This window comes from Gopherus evgoodei, chromosome 7 (genome assembly GCF_007399415.2).
Source record: "Gopherus evgoodei ecotype Sinaloan lineage chromosome 7, rGopEvg1_v1.p, whole genome shotgun sequence".
NCBI lineage: Eukaryota > Metazoa > Chordata > Testudines > Testudinidae > Gopherus > Gopherus evgoodei.
Window position 1 is genome coordinate 50,141,232 of NC_044328.1, and position 20,681 is coordinate 50,161,912.

Below are 20,681 nucleotides of genomic sequence, written 5' to 3' on the forward strand. Positions count from 1 at the left end.
CCTCTTCCCCTCATCCAACCCTCCTCCCAGAGCCTTGGGCAGATTCTGGGTACCACCAAAATTTCTACAAACTTGCCACCCATGCCAGTAAGGGGCTGTGTCCTGTACCCCTGGTGTCTCTCTGCTGTGCAGTTTTTCAGAGCTTGACACCAGCAGCATGCTCTCTCAGCATGATTTAACAGATTAGAGTCTGTTGTACAAAGTGTTTTTCTCCCATTCTCTCTTCCAACGTGGCTGGTCCCTTCACAAAGCTCAAAGTGCTTGGTTCCTTTGTCTCTTTAGGTAAAGGATGCCAAAATGGCTTTTTCTTCTCTCTGCTTATATCTGTCAAAGTTTGCTGATCCTGCTTCAAGAGGCAGGAAGGCTTCCTGGGGATGCAGTCTCCATCGCCCAGTCAAGATTATTAAGTCGTCACATTTCCCAACTTACTCTCCTGGTGGCTTTGTTTACCTTGCATGTAAATGTGCTTTTCTTTGTTTTTGGTCATACCCTGTATAATTTACATTGGAGACACTTTCAAGCAGGTGGAGCAACGTTCCTTTGTCTGGAACACGCATGGCTTAGGCACTGGTTGCCAAATACATGTTAAGAACATATTTCCAGCACACATCCGTGAAGTCCTTTGTGAGTTTACCATACATACATCATGCAAGAAAATTAATGATCAGTGAGTTATTAGTTTTCTAGTGATATATTACATGCCAGCTTTTGGGTATATATCATGACCACAGTGTGCCAACTGGCATTGGGATGCTCTTAGGGTGACAGTGACCTGATAATATGAAATTTTGGTGTCAGTGACCAGAAATGTGTTTGGAGGTGATAACAATCCCGCAGAGTCAAAATAGAGAATAGCAAACTCTAGCTACTGCAAACATATACAGAATAGACCAACCTCTGCTTGTACATTGAATCTGGAATGAAGAAGTTTCTATGTCTGATATGTTGTGTTCACATTCTGTTGTGTTGGACTGTGTAGCTTTTAAAAACCTTCTGATGAATAAAATGTATTCTAATATCAGGGACTTAGTGTGTTTTTGAAAGTGTGGTTGAGCAGTGTCAGTGAGGATTAATGAAAATACATGAAGCTGCAATGGAGAGATTAATTTTGATTACAAGTGTAAGTGTGTATATATATATATATATTTTTGTTTTCTTCTCTTGCTTTCGTTTTAGGTCTGATGTAGTTGTTCTGTGTTTTTCAATTGCTAATCCTAATTCCTTGAATCATGTGAAAACAATGTGGTACCAAGAAATCAAGCACTTCTGTCCTCGCACACCTGTTATTTTGGTTGGCTGCCAACTGGATCTTCGTTACGCTGATCTTGAAGCTGTTAATCGAGCGAGACGGCCTTTAGCAAGGTAAAGCTTTTTAAAAAATAAACATTTTAAAAGGTTCTGGGTTTTAATCAAATATACTATTATTCTGAAAAGAAATTGTTATTACCCAGTATTGTCTGTTTGCCTTAGTTTCCCATCTTATAAAATGAGGATAAATAACACTGTTTCACATCCTGTCTGTTCCCTTGTCTGTTCATACTGTAAGCTCTTAATTAGTGAAATGCTGTTTGACAATGCATTTTCTACAGTGCCTAGTACAGTAGGGCCTGATATTGGTTAAGCCATCTGGGCATTACAGTAATATTTAAATAGTGAGCAGCAGAGATCTTACATAAATTCCAGTGCCAAACGCATATGCATCATGCCTTAATGTATTATTCCTGCCAATTGCCACTTTAGCCAGACACACCATAACTTTGGTATTTGAGGGTTAGTTTGGTTTTTGAAAATGTAACCCTAGAGCATGGCACAGAGCAAAGTGCGTATATATTTTACATAGGAAAAAAGAACACATTAAAAGAAAGTCATTTATATTGCAAAGTCAAGCATGCAAAAGTTAGGAACATACATATCTACTGTTGCCCTTACTACTTTAATTCTCTCCCTTTTGCGCATCCAACCTGTGTGTTGAATTATTTTCGGGACCTGTAGAAAAAATACTATATGATCATGTAACTTAAAGAGTGTCCCATAATGCATGGGGGTCTGAATTAAGGTTTCGTGAGCAGCTGTAAATCCTGGCATTCCCTAACTTTCAAATGCTTGACTGTCTAATCTAAACAATATCCTCCTCATATCTGCAATATTATTTCCTAATATTTTGGGCTTTTTAACAATTTTTTTTAGAAGTATAACAGCCCTCCATCACCAGTCTATCATCAACAGGATTTGAACCCTGAACCTTTAGCACAGACTTTTACTGCTTGAATTATGGGACCAACTAACTACATTAACTGGCAACAGGAGAAGGCTCTTATCTCAAGAGAGAATGAGCCACTGGGTCATTTGAATGGTCCAGTTCACTCCTGCCCCATGTGCCCCCCCAGGAATGGGAGTAACCTGCTAGTATTGTGTGCTGGGTCTGGGGAAAGGGGATATGGCCAGGCCAAGCAGATCCAAGCCCAGCTTTCTTCTCTTTTTCCCTCCCCACCTTTCCTGTAGCTGCCCTGCCAGTTCTCAGGCAGGCACAGTATATGCTGATGCTGCTGGTTTTGGCAGTGTCATGGGCCTGGCTCTTCAGAATGTTGACGTTCAGCTATTATTTTAGCAGGCTGCCAGCTTTTTAAATTCAGATAAATGTGAATGGGATTTGAAGGCTTGCTTCATATTGTAAAATAATGCCTACCTATATTTAAGTAATAGGGTTATATTACAAAGTATCTACCAAATATAAACTTTCTTACTAGACTATCTATTAGGCAATATTTTTGAAGTGTCTAGTACAATGGTTGCAGATTTTCAAGGGTCTTCATGAGCCATGCCAGCTACCATTTTTATTTTTATGAATGGAATAATATGGATAATACATGTTCTTATTTGTGCTCTTGATTTTCTGGAATGTGGTTAATGACAGCCCTGCTTTGTGTGTGCATTTTTGTTTTTTGTTGTTTTTGTTTTAATTGTATTTTATTTTAATCCTAGGCCTATAAAAAGGGGAGATATTTTACCACCAGAAAGAGGCAGAGAGGTTGCCAAGGAGCTTGGGATACCATATTATGAAACTAGTGTATTTGACCAGTTTGGAATTAAGGATGTTTTTGATAATGCAATCAGAGCTGCACTAATATCCAGGAGACACCTTCAGTTCTGGAAATCACATTTAAAGAAGGTCCAAAAACCTTTACTTCAGGCTCCGTTCCTACCTCCAAAGGCACTTCCTCCAGTTATTAAAATCCCAGAGTGTCCTGTAACCAGTATGAATGAGGCTGGATATTTGTTAGACAATCCATTGTGTGCAGATGTTATGTTTGTTCTTCAGGAGCAGAATCACATTTTTGCTCACAAGATTTACCTAGCTACCTCCTCTTCAAAGTTTTATGACCTTTTTTTAATGGAATGTGAAGACTCTCCAGACTTCAGTGAAATACAGTGTAGTACAGATAAGACCAGTAGGGACTTCCTGTCTAGAATAAGTCATCTTGAAACAGATGATGCCAGTGATGAAGCAAATTTAAAAACTTTTGATGCCAAACTTCCAACACCAGAAACGGATGGGACTTTAAAAATGCTAGAACTTGAAACTGAAGAAACTAGTTCTGCAAGGAGAGCTTTGTCCTCCTTGGGTAAAGGGTTTGTTAGTATGCATAAGGAAATACAAATCAACCCTGTATCTAATAGGAAATGTCCTGTAACTGTGGTCAAGATGGATTCCTCTGTTCAGCCTGGGCCTTTTAAAACTGTTTTACAATTTCTGTATGCTGGGCAACTGGATGAAAGTGAAAAAGATCTGACAAGATTAGCACAGATTGCTGAAATTTTGGAAGTATTTGACTTGCGGATGATGGTGGAAAATATTATGAATAAAGAAGCCTTTATGAATCAAGAGATTACTAAAGCCTTTCATGTCAGGAAAGCTAACCGGATAAAAGAATGTCTTTGCAAAGGTACATTTTCTGGTGAGTAAATAAACTTTCATAGGAAAGGCCACAATTCTCCTCTCACTTATGCCAGTGTTATGACACCTGGTTCAATAGTTATTCCTTACTTAAGTCAGTGTGAGAGGGGCAATGGGCCCAAAGTTTACTATATAACTGAAGGCCAACATTTTCAACAATGGGAACCTAAAGTTAGGCTCCTAAAATCCACATTTAGGCTGTTAAATAAGGGGGCAGATTCTCAAAAGTGCTGAGCTCCCATTGTCTCCTATTGAGGTCAAGGCTTTCATAATTGCTCTTCACTTACCTCTATAAAATCAAAGACTCTGAAAAACATCAAGGAAGCAATTCCTTACTAACAGGTGTGTGCTTCTTACTATGTCTTGAACTAGTAATAGGTTCCACTTCAAGCATTGACAATTGTATTATGATTGTTTCTTGATCCCATGACAGATGTTACATTTAAGTTGGATGATGGAAGCATAAATGCCCACAAGCCACTGCTGATTTGTAGCTGTGAATGGATGTCTGCTATGTTCGGAGGGTCATTCGTTGAAAGTTCAAACAGTGAGGTATTTGTCCACTTTGATAATTGTATTTCATTTATTTTTTATGGGTCGTTATTTTCAGCATTGTGATACTCTGTGAAACAATTATTTAAGACTTAGCAGACAAACTCTTTTGTGTGTGTATGTGTAGACCAGAAATTTCCTTTATTTATTGGGACATTAAGTTAGAATACGTTGAACAATAGCTTGCCGTCAGCAGTACATTATGTTTCCACCAGTGCTTGCTGTGTCAGCAACTTAAAAATTTAATTTTGAACTCAAAGTTGTTTTCAGGTAACTGGTTATAAGTCAAGAAGTCTCAAGACAGTTTTTTACATTCCTAACTTTAAAAAAATAAGTTTTAATGAAAGTACAGATCCATAAAACATTTTGAAGTTATTTTTCCATAGTATGATCTAATCACTTCTAGTATTTTTAAAAAGAGGGGGGGAAATCCATTTAGGTTAACTTATAAGAGATGGAAACGATTTAACTATAAGCCTTTATTCCCCCCCCCCCCACCCGCAGCAAAAGTTCTATCTAGATGCCCTGTTTTAAAAGGGTTTGCTCCATCTTTCCTTTAGCATCTCCCTTCAAAAAATGTGTTTCATCGCCAATTCAGGCACAACTCCTGGGCATACATAACTACTTTTCAGAAGGAATATTGCTCTCCAAACTGTGTAAGTGTTTATATGACAGCTCCCAAATAGTCTATGTCCTAGAATGTGTTATGGGTTTCTTCAAAAGTGTTTCAAAAAGTTGGGTAAATTATATATTTGCATAATCAGGACCATCACAAAATAAATCATTCTGCTAGCCCTTTGAGAGGGTTCATGAGGTTGAGTTTAAAAAAAGGCAATATTCTTGTGACCAGGTGCCTGGATGGGCCACACTGAGAGTGCCACAATCAGGACAGACTGCAAGAAATAGGGCAGACAATTCCCCAAAACTGGAGGTTTCTTCTATAATGAGATTCACCAAACCGGTAACAAAAGAGCTTCTGCAATACCACCCTGGTTAACAAGGAGCAAAGCACAGTCCACTTTAGGCATTCCAGCCCTTGGCTTCCATCTAGACAGCCAAGTCTAATATAGTGAGAGGTTACTGAAAACCTGATTCACCATATGTGAGGTTCACCAAACCTAAAGAACTAGGCACTTAACTCCAGGTTAATATGAAACTTGGATCCTACCCAATAATCACACTGATGCCAATCCTTTACTAACTAAAAACTAAAAGTTTAATAATATAGAAAAGAAGAGAGTTATTGAATGGTTAAAGGATCATATACATACCAGTGATTTTCAGTGTTCATAGCTGAGGATCATAGCAGCGATAGAATAAACTGCTGGCTTGTAAAAGTCGCTTTGGAATCATCCCAACAAGTCAGAATCCAAAGGCAGCTTAGATGTAAAATCTGATATAAAGCCTTTCCATGTATTTTTCCAGAGTATTCCAAATAACTATTTGGAAGATCGCAATCTCAAGGCATAAACTTTCCCTGTTCAAAGTTCAGCAGACTTGAGATGACAGGATCTGGCCTGAGGCTTCTCTTTTATAGCTCTCTAGCAGGCTGACAGAAATTGTCATAGCAGGTAGGGATGTAAATATTGTTTTAAAAGTTAACCATTTAAACTAAAAATTATTTAGTGTAAACAGTTAACTGATTAAAGAGTTGGCATGGCATGGCCAGCCTGGGGATTAATGGTTAAGGCAGGTTAACCGGTAAGACTAATTATTACCGATTTAACGTTTCACATTCCTAATAGCAGGGCCTTCCCCTGAGGAGGAATAGGCAATGCAGATCACCTTTGCTTTGAAGCTCATCTTCTATTTCCTATGCATACACAGGTAAACTAGTTCCACTCATTCACATAAGGCAATTAGCAGGTCCTCTATTATAACATAGATAGTTAAGCTGAAGACCATGTAGATCAGTGGTTTTCAAACCGTGGGTTGTGACCCACAACTGGGTCGCAGAATGGAAGGGATTGGGTCACGGCGGCTCTGGTCAGCACTGCTGACAGGACCATTAAAAGTCCGATTAGCGGGGCTGCCTGGCTAAGGCAGGCTAGTCCTTACCTGTTCCGACACCGCGCTGCACCTCAGAAGTGGCCAGCAGTAGGTCCGGCTCCTAGGCAGGGGGGCGTGGGGCTCTGTGCACTGCCCCTGCTCTGAACACTGGCTCCGCACTCTCATTGGCCAGTTTCCGGCCAATGGGAGCCTGGAGAAAGGGGGACCGTTCCTATGGGTGAGAGCCATACGGAGCCACTTGTGCACCTCCACCTAGGAGCCAGACCTGCTGCTGGCCGCTTTCAGGGTGCAACACGGTCCGTGGTGCCAAGACAGGTGGGAAGCTTGCCTTAGCACTCCCGCTGACGGGGAGCTGCCAGAGGTAAGCCTGTGCCCCAATCCCCTGCCCCAGCCTTGAGCCATCCCCAAACCTGGATCCCCTTCCTGTACCCTAAACCCTTCATCCCTGGCCCCACCCCAGAGCCTGCACCCCCAGTCCAGAGCCCTGATGCCCTCCTGCACCCCAGCCATCTGCCACAGCCCTGAGCCCCTTCCTGCACCCCAAACCCCTCATTCCCAGCCCCACGCTGCAGCCCTCACCTCTGCACCCCAAACCTCTGCCCCAGTCCTGAGCCCCTCCCACAAACCCCTCATCCCCAGCTCCATTGAGTCGGGGGGCTTCAACAATTTTCTTCAACTGGGGCACCAGAAAAAAGTTTGAAAACCACTGATGTAAATAATAGTATTAGTTTTTTTGCAGTATCTCACATCTTTGATATTAAGGTTAAGTGACCTAGGGTGACCAGACCTCCCAATTTTATTGGTACTGTTCCAATATTTACTTGTTTGTCCCGCGAATGATCCCAATATTTTGCCCTCCGGTGCACAGGCAGAGGGGGCTCACACCCCTCCCCGCCACAACTCCACCTTGGCCCGGCTCTGACTCCGCCCCTCCTTCCCCCATTGGATCCCTCCCCAAATCCCCGCCCTGGCCCCACCTCTTCCCCAAGTACGCCACATTCCTCCTGCTCCTCCTCCTCCCCCACCCCTCTTCAGCTGTATGGCAGTGCTAGTGCTGGAGGGAGTAGGGAGAAGCAGGATGCGGCAGCCAGCTCAAGGGAGGCGGAGGTGCAGCGGAGGCAAGCTGGTCAGTGGGGCAGGGCATGGAGCTGCCGGTGAGTGCTGTGCCCCCACCAATTTTTCCTATGCTCCGGCTTCTCTTGTTTTGCTTTTGTTTTTGTTTTTTCCTCCGCCACCAGCTTTTGTTTTTTGTTGCTCTGCCAGCACGCCTCCGCATCCCGATATTTCATGTCTCTCATCTGGTCATCCTTAGTGAACCATTCACATACATAATGTAAGGCAATGAAGCCAGGAAAGGAAATTAGTATCTACAAGCTAATTTGGTTACCTTGTTAAACTTCTAACAGGATATTTGTAAACACGGACAAATACTCTTAGCATCTTTCACATTCAAGTAAATTGTCTTGATTGCAATTGTAATGCCTCCTGTTAAGTTGTTATGGGTCATACACAGGTCAACTGGTCTGTCAGTGTCACAGGACTGTATATGCAACCCAATGTGTTAAACCAGGGGTAGGCAACCTATGGCACGGGTGCCAAAGGCAGCGCATGAGCTGATTTTCAGTGGCACTCACACTGTGCGGGTCCTGGCCACCAGTCCGGGGAGCCCTGCATTTTAATTTAATTTTAAATGAAGCTTCTTAAACATTTTAAAAACCTTATTTACTTACATACAACAATAGTTTAGTTATATATTATACGCTTACAGAAAGAGACCTAAAAACGTTAAAATGTATTACAGGCACGCGGAACCTTAAATCAGAGTGAATAAATGAAAACTCAGCACACCACTTCTGAAAGGTTGCCGACCCCTGTGTTAAACTAATAGAATGGACCTGGCTTAGAGTACATCAACAAAAACTAGGGACTTAATACTGATCCAGTCTCCATGTTCTCTTGTGTAGAGCATGTATGAGATGCTGTGTAAACTGTCTCAACATAGTGGAGTAGGTCATGGCAAAAACCTCTTTTAGGCACTCCAGTCACTTGGGAAGGGCTGTGTGTGCATTAAGCTGATTGTTTGGATCAGTCTTTGCAGAGTTCTTTTTTCAAATTTATTGATTTCCTGATTTTTGTCATGTTGTTGTCGTCTTAATATTAATGGGACTTGCAGTAACATCCAGGGGAAAATATGCCCCTTCGTGGTGTTATACTTTTGTTACTGAACTTTTTTGTATTTAATATTCTAGAAGACAGTGTTATATTTAAATTGTTCTCATTACTTTTAATATGGCAGTAAGCACAGTCCCGTCCGCAGAGACACACTCAGCAAGTTGGTCATTAAAAATACATACCTCGATTGTAGTAAGCAATACATAGCAATAAGAATAAATATTCATTTTATACAAGCCTATTTCTAATGATAAATTTAATAGTCTTAGCTCATCTTTTGCAATTTAATATTTTAAATGTACTAAACTTTAGTTTTCTGGAGTTTGTGCAATGTAGTACTTGGATCTGAGAGCTTTAAAAGTACAAATTGGAATGTGTATGTAGCATATTGCCTTGGTCTAGTTTACAAAAACATAATTATTTGCTTCTCAATGAAATTTGTCAGAATTCTATAGGTAGAACACAGATTTTTATAAGATGAGCACTAAATGGTCAATATGCAAGTTAACAAAAAAACAACTCTTCTTCGTGTAACTTGCATTTGGACTGACAAGCCAGTAGATTCAGTGTGGCAGCTGCTTCATCAAATGACACACGACAAAGGGTCTGATTCAAACCCTATTGAAATTAGTTGAAAGGCTGCAACTGACTTCAGTGAATTTTGGATCCAGCCTCTAGTGGCTGCAGGGACAGACATATTACATTTGCCACTATTGTATGTGTTTCATTTACTGGAGTAGATTATTTTGTCTATTTTCTTCTTCACCTACAGCAAAACAAGGGAATTTAATTTTGCTTTGCTACTTTAAAAAAAAAATCATGGACTGATATTTTCCAGATAACTAGTGATTTTTTGTGTGTGACATTTTGATCGCCTAACTTAAGACACCCTTAAAGGTACCTGAATTTCAGAAAATGCTCATCACTCACCTTCTGAAAACCAGATCCCTTAAAGTGTTGCATGTGGAGCTCTTAAAAATTGAGATGCCCAAAATCACTAATCATTTCGTGAAAATATTGCCCTATTCTATAATTTATCTTAGTCCCTTTTATGTGTGAAGGTTTGTATGCCATTGCTAACAAAGGTTGAAATAGTAAGCACAATTCTCAATGCCTGTTGAAGTGTACTGCTGGGATTTTTTAAAAGGAGAGTAAGGGAATTAGGCATCCAACTCCCATTGACTTGATGGGGAATTGGGCACCCAAATCACGTAAACCCCTTAAATATTCCAGCCTATATTTATGTTAATTGGGGAGGAGTTGGGCTTTCTTCCTTTTTGACACCTGCTATGGCTACATTCATCAGTATTGCATCAGCCACAGCCTTGCTGTTCTCTGCTTTCATTCATTACTAATTAACTGAAAGTGATAATAACAATGGAGATGCAAATTAGAACTATCAAAAGCAATCCCTGTAGAAATAGTAGTACTGCTAGCTATTGAAAAATAATTAGTAGTAGAAGAATATTTTCTGAATTGTTTTTAGCTCAGTAGTATTTATATTAGGAGCACCAATTAGCTAATACTGACGAGTGGTCTAAATCCCTAAAGGAACAACCTGCTCACAAGGCTTCTGTGTATTTTTCTCCATCCTTTAGGCTAACCAATATTTGAGTTTTTTATGGAGTGCCTCGATGTATGTGACTTTGGATAGGAAAATAGAAAGCTTCAACCAGTGTTGATGATACAAATATAACCATAAGCCAGGATCACTTCTGATCAATCAGACTGAAGCACATTAATCCCTGTTTGTAATTATTTTTTGTATTAATGATTTTTACTGCATGTTCTCCAAAATATCCCTGCCCAAAGCATTGGCATTTCTTTTCTTAGTGCCATTATCTGATTGCTGTTGAAAAGATTGTGCATCATAGGGAGTTAGGCTTCATTATTCAAGGTGTATATGTTTTCACAATGGACTATGGGGATGCAGCTCTGGGACTTATTTGGCAATAACCCACTGACTGCCCCAAGCACTTGAGTCTATACAAGAAAGAAACAACTCTAATATTCCAGACAGTATTCAAAACAGCAGTGACAGCTACACAGTTTATAAAGAAAAAGTGGTTGCTTTATTGATAGCCATAAAATATTACCATACCAGCCATTGATCTTTACTGGTAACTGCTCTGACATCAAACAGTCCCACTTTTTAAAGGTGTGGCCCAGATGATCTGCTGGTGCAATTTACATTACCTTCGGTGGAGCTGCATATATTTAAACTGGCTGACTTCATGTACATCTGACTTCATGTACATACATAACTAGAATCTGACAGATTTGTTGATTGCTCTTGAGCTTTAAATTTAATATGGAGTCTCTCTCTAATATTTTATTATATTTCTAAAACATGCCAGAAGGGAAAAGGATACCAAGGTAGAAGAGGACGCATATGGCCTGTATCCACTAAGTGCTTGACTACATATCTTTCACTAGAGAACATTTTTTAAAATACCTTTTTCCAGGTTGTTCTTCCCAACATAAACAAGACTTCTATGCAGGCAGTTCTGGATTATTTGTATACCAAGCAATTATCATCGAGTCAGGAGTTGGACATGCTTGAATTAATTGCACTGGCAAACAGATTTTGCCTCCCACACTTGGTTGCACTGGCAGGTAAGGATTCTGACGCTTTGCAGGTGCAATGCCTTCATGGACTGCTGTATTACTTCTTAGTGATTTTTGAACATTTACAATTTTTTTTGCCATGAATGCTGAAGGAAAGAAATGCCGTTCTTTTATAGAAAGCCAAATTGTATTACAATATGGTATTTTCACTTTTAAAAAAATGTACTTGTCTTTCTCTTTCCACTCTCTCTGGGACTTGTGCTAAATTAATGCAATCCTTTTAAAATGTTCCATACTTTAGAAATAGGAAGTGAAAAGCTTCTCTTCAGCATTAATTCATACTGTCCATTCTATTATTTTTAACTTGCAGCAAAACAGTAGGGACACTAAGCTTTCCATTATAATGAACTAGGCTTTCCATGATAAAATCCATTTAGAGACCATAATAACTGAATCAATTTAAAATTGATCTGATTCAAACTCTTTGTAGAGTGCTGTCCAGATCTATTTTTACGGCCCAAACTAGAGTCAGTTAGTTATTCTGCTGTAGATAGGTGGGCTCCACATGCATAATTTCAAGAAAATCAACTTTTTCATCTTTAAGTTAGACCAAAACGGCAGCATGGGATACTTTAATACTAAATCCACAAGCACCAAACTTCTAGAGGTTTTTTTCTCTTTCCTAATATCATACCAAAAGAGGGTGGTGATTCTTACAGATGGGAAGACCAAGTTGAACAAATTCACAAGATGAATTTTAGTCATTTTTCTTGAGCGTCATGTACCCAGACCCTCAGGTAGCTTTAAGTTGTGCAACAAGACATTCAGTTGCTGACAGCATTACTGAACTAACTAAGGCCCTGCTCCAACCAAAGGAGGGGCCTTTTGTGGGGCCTTATATAGATATCCTTCTTAGCATATAGATATCCTTCTCAGCATTTGTGGAACAAATGTGCTTTAAATGGTAAGGACATCTTATTCTGTCTCATTTAGTGAAATATTTATTGTGAATTCAAAGGCTTCTTTTTGTCCTGTTGCTAAGATTGCATACAATGGATTTGAATCAGGCCCGCTGTGGTTGTCTCTAACATTCTGTCAGAAGGAATGACTGCTCTATTGCACCCCCTTCTGGCCAAGTGTGGCTCTGATAAGTCCTATCTCAGTTCCCTGTTCACTCAGGCTCCTTTCAGAAGTCCACATTGTTGAGATATTCAAACCACTCCCCCTTCTAGGATCTCATTTATTAAGTCCTGGACAAAGTCTTTCAGAACAGAATTCAAACTTACAAAGTCATCAGCACCCAGTCCCTTCCCCCCGAGGGTCAGTCCTCTCCTTAAAGTTCCTTTCTTTCAACCCAGACCCAGGCTGGGCATACCCCCTCCTCCTGAGAGTCTGTCTTCCTGCTCTTCCAGCATTTCTTGCCTGGAGTTTGGCCTTTTCCACAGGCCTTTCCCCTGCTAATTCAGGACCAGAAGGAGCCTTCTTACTCCTTGGAATGTCTGCAGGCATCTGCCAAGAACCACCTGCAGCTGTACCCACACCTTTTTATAAAGCCAAGGTGCCTCTCATTAATCTCAGCTGGGCAACAGGTAATGGTGCACTGGACCCTGATACCTCTCAGAGGGGCCAGTCATCCTGGCACACACTCCATCCTATTATCAGATGTTGACCCTTCTGGGAAAGGGGTAAGTGAGTTCTGCTGACTTACCGAGGCAGGTGGCTTACCTCACCTAGATACAAGAAACCAGGGGTGGCTCTCTGAGGAGAGAGAGAGTGTATTCTAGAGACTGAGCATTCCTAAGGGGGGAACCATAGGAGCAGCCACTCCTGAGAAGACTCAAAGTGAATTTTGCTGTCATTATTAATTTCTTCATTAATAGAGCCAAAGCATAACAATGGGGGGTGGGGGTGAGGTTTTGATTCTGCGTAGTACCTGGACTCTGTTCTAGAGCAGGCTGGGAACAGCACTTACTCAGAGGTATCCTTTATAGGGAATCCAAGGGTTCTAACTACTAGGGAATCAGGAGTGATTATTGCATAAACATAAGTGCACGCAAGATCTGTGTGTACAAAAGGACATATTTCCACTTAGGGGGCAAATCCTCAGCTAGTGTAAACTGTCCTAGCTCTGTTGGCTGGGGATCTACTCCTAGATATGAGGGCAACTCCAGAGACCACAATGGAGCTGCACCTGCTTACGCCAGCTCTGACTCTGATCAAAAATCCAAATGGATCTGCTGCTGATGCAGTAGTTGCTGTATTTCTCTTTCATGCTAACACACAAATTCTTTGGTTCTTGGTTCCTAAATGAACTGCATTTATAAATAATGTTACCCTGAAATATGTATTTTTACAGTTTCAGCTAATTAGTTTTCTACTTTAACAGAGCAGCATGCTGTCCAGGAGCTGACTAAAGCCTCAGAGAATGGCATTGGCATAGATGGTGAAGTGCTCTCCTATTTGGAATTGGCCCAGGTTAGTAGTGATTGATTTTTAACCTTTTTAAAGGTATTCTGCCCAATTGCAGTACTCTGAAAAATGATGGTGTTGAGCATTATATCTGCATAAATAAAGTCTTTCAAACAAAGGACCCCTTGTTTCCACTGAAATGAATTGAGGGACCACAGTTATCGTACTGTACTCAGGCTTCTTGGCATCTTAATTTTTAAAACTTAATTGCATTAATAATAACACTGTATCTTTTAAAATGTTTAATGTCCTTTGAAGAACAGATTTACCTTCTCCACATCAGTTGAGAAATCAGGCTCTATATATTGAGGCTTAGTTTAGTGTCTATCAAATACATATTTCAGTTTTTAATTGTGGGGAAGCCTCTGTAAAGTGGCAGAGCCTAGTGTCTCCGGCCTTGTGTCTCATGTCCTGAAATCCCATGAATAAAGCTCTCTAGCTTTCTCACACTCAGGTATTCTTAGTGAGTGTCACCATTTTATGCCTATATGCCCCTTAAATCTTTCTCCATTAGGTTGCTATGAATGTAGTATCTGTCCTGCATTGGGAGGGCAGAGTTAGGGTATGGCTACACTGCACACCTTACAGCAGCGCGGCTGTGCTGCTGCAGTCGGGCCATTGTAACATGCGCAGTGTAGCTCCTCTTTGTCAGCAGGAGAAAGCTCTCCTGGTGACAAAATAAAAGCATCTCCAACACGGAGCGGTAGCTTTGTCAGCAGGAGATCATCTCCCACAGACAAAGCACTGTCCACACCGGCGCTTTTTGTCATCAAAACTTTTGTCGTTCAGAGGGATGGGTTTTTTTTTACACCCCTGAGCAACAGAAGTGCAGTGTAGACATGGCCTAAGTGCCCACCCTCAAGGGGGACATATCTGCAATACAGAGCCATTCTTTGTGACTATGAGCAAATTGCCCATTATGCTACCTTATATTCAAGCACGTCACTTCTCTGCCTGAGCTCCTTGTTTTTAAAAATGTGACTGTTTTCCCCTAAAGGACTGTTGCAATATGGTTTCTTCAGGGATGCGGTAGTAAAAGATATTTTGCTTGTTATATCAGAAATTGAGTTATAGAGTTTAAGGCCCGAAGGGACCATCAAATCATCTAAGCTGACCTCCTGTAGATCACAGGCCACCAACACTACCCAGCCAAAGTTAGAAAAAAGTATTACAGTGCACAAATGATTCTTCAAAACACCCTTATGATAAGTCTGGCTTCTGCCTGTGCTATTAGACCCTTGCTTTCTTGACCAGCATATAGTGCCCCCTGGCCACTGCAAGCATCCCATCATCTGCTTTCAGCTCTGTCTGGTCTCATAACACTCTTACTAACCCGGTTCTTAATCTCTTCTGAAAAAAGAATGCTAGTTCTGCTAAACTATGGGGATTGTTGGGGTGGTGGTTGGCTACAGAAGTCATCAGTTCAAATCCTGTTATGATTTGATCTGTGTCCTGTGCCATACAACAATGTGAAGTGTTTATGACATGTTAAGGTTTTAAACAGGCAATCAGAATGCCAAATAGATGCACATGCTTTACCAATCTGACTCCTATTATAGCTCTGCTTTCTTATGAGCAGGCTGCCTGTTCCAGGCTTTGTACTGTGCTTTCAACAGTGCCTTAAGCTCTATCACTGAGAGCACTTCTCTGGGGACTTACTACAAATCTTACCCTGTAGTAAGTAACTTAATGGCTGCTGCAAACCTAAGTTTAAGTGCATAGGATCACAGTTAGATCCCATCCTATGAGATACTGAGTGCCTCCTACCAGATGCTAAGGGCCTTAAACTCCCACTGAAGTGAAATAAAGTTGAAGCTGTTCACAACTCTCAGGAGGTGCTCACCGCATTGCAGAAAGAGTTAGAACCCTAACTCAGCTACTCCCACTGACAATCCCATTTTGACCACTGAGTGCGCCAGTGGATTTTTATGTAAAAGGAACAGTAACTCTAAATCCACATGGTGCAGTTAGAAGCATCCACTGAGCAGCTGCTCAGTCTCCCCAATGCTGAGAGCATGGCAGGATAGATTCATTTAGGGATCTCGCTTGCCTTAACTTGTAGCTTTTGTGCAAGATGACCAGTAGTATCGGGAAATGTAAACTGACTGTCTTTGCTTGTAGTTTCACAATGCTAATCAGCTGGCAGCGTGGTGCTTGCACTACATCTGCACCAATTACAACAGTGTTTGCTCCAAATTCCGCAAAGAAATAAAAGCTAAGTCTCCAGGTAAGACCATCTTCAACTTTCCCCCTCATCTTTTCCTGACCTTTTTTCTTTTTTCTTTCTGTCCTTTGAACATGAACAAGTGAATTAGCTCAACTAAACTATGATGGAAATCTAGTGTTCTTTCCATCTTGAGTATTTCTGATCAGGTAACCAAAGAGTTAGAATCCTCCTTCTGCCTCATGGACCAAGACTTACATATGTAACTCCTATCAACTGCACTGAGAATGGCATGAATGTATCCCTATGCTTCGCCTCAAAAAATATATTCGGTGTCTAAATGTATTTTACACTATTCTATCATAGAACAATAAACAGTGTGCTTTGCCTAAGCTGCTTTCATCTGAGCCTCTCAGCACTTTGCAAACATTTAGTTAATCCATAACAGCATTGCACTGAGACAGGTGAGTATCCTCATGTCCATTTTGCTGGTGGTTAAACTGAGGCACAGAAAGGCTAGTGAGTTAACCAAGGTAAAAATGTCTTAATGTCCTACTTTATTTGTGTCCCAGTTTTAGTATCTAAGTATCTTATTACTTTTTTTTTTAATCAGATAATCAAGAATATTTTGAGAGACATCGCTGGCCTCCTGTATGGTACTTAAAGGAAGAAGATCACTACCAGCGTGTTAAAAAGGAAAGAGAAAAGGAAGATATTGCACTGAATAAACATCATTCAAAACGGAAGTGGTGCTTCTGGAATTCCTCTGCTGTAGTTGCCTGAGCAAAGCAAATACATGTAAACACTACAATGGTGTAATTATAACACTGCTCTAAAATTAGTCTTATTGTTAGAAATAAGATGTAGTTCAGGTTCCCGGCACTGATTTTATTCCATGTTTTGCATTTATCATTGTTAGGGTCAAAAGCACAAGCTCAGCTATAGTGAGCCTGGAATAGTTCCTTAAATTGATATGTATATTTTTCGTTAGTAAGCAAAATAAGCATCTACCATTATTACATTTCATTTTATACAAAAACAAATCCAGCATTAATGTTTCAAACTCTAAATTGGGAAATATTTTTATACTGTCTTGTGTATTTTGTTTAAATAAAAATTCAGGGGTGTAACTTTATTTTACAGACCACAAAATAACCACATAGCAGCTTTGTAATTAGATTTTAACTATTTTTCTTATGTGAGTACAGCGAGATATAAATTAACATCCCCTCTTAATAGATAATTCTGTCTTAAGTGACCAATTTAAAAGTACCCTGTGAAAATTATCATCTTAGTTAAAAACGAGCTTCTACTAGGCGACTAGTTTTTGTCCCTACATTCTATGCACTCATAACATAATTAGATGGTTATTTCTTCTTTCTAAAGTAAAGGGTTATAATAAGATTAAATGCTCTATAACTTGCAGTTGTTTGATCTTTGTTCAACTGAATAATAGGCAGTATGATTACCTGTTCAACTGCAGGAACATGTATTTCTAATATTTGCCATGTAAGTGCATATAATTATGGTTATATGGGCCATGTGAAATCTAGTGATTCTAAGTATTCCGAGGTTTTAAATGTCTAGATTGAATAGGATAATTTTAAAATCATTATAAGGGCTTATTAATTTATATCTTTATCCAGGGCAAACTAAGTAAGGATCTGAATACAAAAAGCAGATATGCTGGTAGTCTTGGAATTACTGTATTATAGTTAGTTACTCTCTGAGAGCCTAATTCTGCAGTCATTCCTCTTTCAAAACTCCTTTTTGCTTCTTACAGGAGTTATGCAAATGAAAGTCTGCGCAAACAAGTAGATACATTCCTCTATTGTTGATGTAGCATCGTGCAAATGAAGAATGATATTTTAATTAGATTACATTCCTTCTGGAAGCAGATATTCAAAGAAAGCACAAAGCTGGAGTCTCGGTGTATAAAATCCCCGCATTGTTAAATGGCAGGAGGGGGAAAGAACATCCAGTGTTTTGAAATTTTCTTTGGGTTTATGATTTTCTAATGACTGTCACTCTGAACTTACACTGTTGCATCAGAAAAATATTAGGCTAGGGGTGCTTTGAAAAGACCAAACTAAAACACTTCTAAAATTATGCTGTAGAGCATATCCAGGCCTATGAAGTGTCTCAGGCACAGTTCTGTAATTGAGGTAGTATTATGTTATGTTTTGTTAATGCTGTTTTCTGCAGGCAGCTCAGCATCTAACGTGAAAAACTTTTGATTTTTATTTTTCCTGTATTCATAGACAAGGCAGTAAGTTCAAACCCCAGTGCTCAGAGTCAGGAAAGGTTTCAGACTGAAAGCCATACATACTTCCAAATACTCAGTTTCAAGTCAGAGCCTGTTCTTGGGAGATGCCACCCTAGGGTGATAGAAACTGCTTGGCGTGGGTGCTGAAGAGACTGCTGTAAAGAAAACAGGTAACAGACTCCATCACCTACAAGATTTATCACTGTACAGTGATAAGGAAGGGCTATCGAGAAAGGATGGCTGCAAGTTTATCCGTATTAATTCCTGGCCAGTAGTATTGCAAATTGTGGAAGGATGAAAAAATGAGAGAATGGATGGAATTAACATCTGTTCAGTTGTAAAATGTTAACAGATCATGTTTAATAAGTATTGCTACTAGGTTTTACATAACCAAAGCTACTGTATGATTGTAATTTTGCCAAACTGTAATGGATAGATAAATGACCCTGGGGATATATGCAATCATATCCAGTTGTATTAGTTATCAGCTACTATAACCAAGTGGCTGGTTCATTTGGTTAATGCTGTCTATGGCCTTTAATCTTGGTGGTTATTTGTGTTTTTTATTTTGAAAAAAAAAGTCAATAAAACTGTTTAGTTATAAAATGTCTCCCAGTTCTTTGAATCAGCTTTCTAAATACTGTATAAAGTGCTTCACTTTTTTATGGTGTTTGTCAACATTCAATAGTAGTAAAATATGTTTAACAAAACAGTGTATTGAATTTGTGATCACATGGGATATCAAAATCTACAGTTCAGAATGTTATAGGAGAGCCACTTGCATTTGTATTTATTGATTGGAAAAAAGAATATGGTAGGTGCTTGTCACTTAATATAAAGCTACAAACCAAACATTTTCCTGTCACTTTTTCACACTGTTCCTAATACATAATCACCAGACTGTCATGAGAAGCAAACTCTACGTGACAGAAAACAGGAAGAGACACCAGGAGTTCTTGTCAGGATTTTGGTTGGTTGGCGTTTTGTTTTGTTGTTATTATGTATACTATGAGCTTGCTAAATTGATTACTTTTCTTTAGCTGGTTTCCACTAGCAGATAGTCTTCAACAAGAAAAATCTCTAATTGCAAGTTAGTGAACTTGTAGCAACAATTCCTCTTGATAGATCTAGGCAGTTAAATTGACAAAGCTAAAAAGTTACATTTTTTTAGAGAACTTGCAAGATGATGCGTGAAGAGTGCCTTGTTCATATTTTGTTTAAAGCTATTAGACAATACCAAGGGCATTGAAAATAATCACTTTCAGCACTCAATGTTCTTACTTAAAGTGCTAATTTTATGAATATTACATGTCATAATAATTTGATTTATGAAGCAAGAATTTTTTCCCTTGAATTTGATATTAGAATTTAGGTAACATATTCAGTAAGAGAAGAATAATGTAGCAACAGAAACAATGCCACTCTGATTATGCTTAAACAGTAACGTGTAGACAAAACCACTTAAATGTGCCCCTGTTGTTGCTGATTGTTTTTAATAATTCACAGCCCATTACACTCCTGGTAAATAATCTGGATGTGACTCGCCATAAAACAGAAGGGGGTTTACCTATTAGTGTTGTAAAATATAGAAATAATTTTGAGAAAACTCATTCTGACTCCAAAGTCTTCACTTTGGAGCTAGTCCTGCTCCCACTGTGGTCAATGTGAGATTTGCCACTGCTTCAGTGTGAGAAGTAGGCCCTTTGTAAGAAGATCTATTACTAAAACAGGATGAACTAGACTACAGTGCCACAGCTACAACTCTAGTTTATTTCCTTTGTTCCTTGCAGGCCTAATCCACCATGTCCGTTAAATTAGAGTCCCATTGACTTTAATGGGCATTGGATCAGACCCCATATTAATAAAGGCAGCCGACAGCATATTAAATATGTAGACGTACTATAAAGGTTACATTGGAGGGGAGAGTAATCTGGGCTCCCATTCTTATTGTTTGATTTAAGTAACATGGCTGATCTAAAACTTGATCTTAATGTGGGGGGAGGGGCCTGTGGTATAAAAGAGGAGTAAAAAGGCACAGCCTTGCTTACCATAGTGTTCAAACAAGTTACCAAAGTGTCACGGTTTTGTGTTTCCTTCTGAATGAGAAACAATATGTCCTAGAGACCATCCTGTTTGTAAAATGAGCGTTTCTCATTGTTTCAGTGTTGTATAGTTAGACTGAGAGAGCTTGCAAAATCTTGGCCTGTAAGTCAGCTCTTCCTGCTTCCAGCTCATAGCATTAAGTAGCAATATACCATGCTGAATTATGTTTGCTTATTGCCTAAACTCTATGATGATGAATGCTTCAGGTCCTCTCAGGATGCCTTAGGAATCATGGGCTCCTGAGAAAGTTGCTGCCTTGCTTTCAGATGAAAGAGCAGGCCTCAGACCTGTGCTGTCCGCCCATATTTCAACTTCATAAGTGAATGGTCAATGTTTATTTCCTGTGGGTTGCAATGTATATGACCTAAGTGATGAGATTACATTAACAATGGCTTCATATCACTCATGGCTCTTGCTTGACT

The 20,681-nt window shown here is 39.7% G+C and overlaps 1 protein-coding gene across 7 annotated transcripts in view; it reads left to right on the top strand.

The window, feature by feature from the left end:
* Positions 1-18,864, top strand: part of RHOBTB1 (Rho related BTB domain containing 1) — a 70,336-nt gene extending 51,472 nt beyond the window's left edge. For 5 of the 7 annotated variants that reach the window (XM_030570812.1, XM_030570809.1, XM_030570811.1 and 2 more), the window contains 7 exons: positions 1,177-1,362; positions 2,983-3,956; positions 4,389-4,507; positions 11,155-11,305; positions 13,644-13,732; positions 15,848-15,953; positions 16,504-18,863. In XM_030570812.1, coding sequence (XP_030426672.1) covers positions 1,177-1,362; positions 2,983-3,956; positions 4,389-4,507; positions 11,155-11,305; positions 13,644-13,732; positions 15,848-15,953; positions 16,504-16,673 — 1,795 coding nt within the window. In that variant the 3' untranslated portion in view covers positions 16,674-18,863. Of the gene's footprint in view, positions 1-1,176; positions 1,363-2,982; positions 3,957-4,388; positions 4,508-11,154; positions 11,306-13,643; positions 13,733-15,847; positions 15,954-16,503 lie in introns of all 7 variants that reach the window. The other 2 variants (XM_030570814.1, XM_030570815.1) reach the window with 2 other exon arrangements.
* The last annotated feature ends 1,817 nt before the right edge of the window (positions 18,865-20,681 follow it).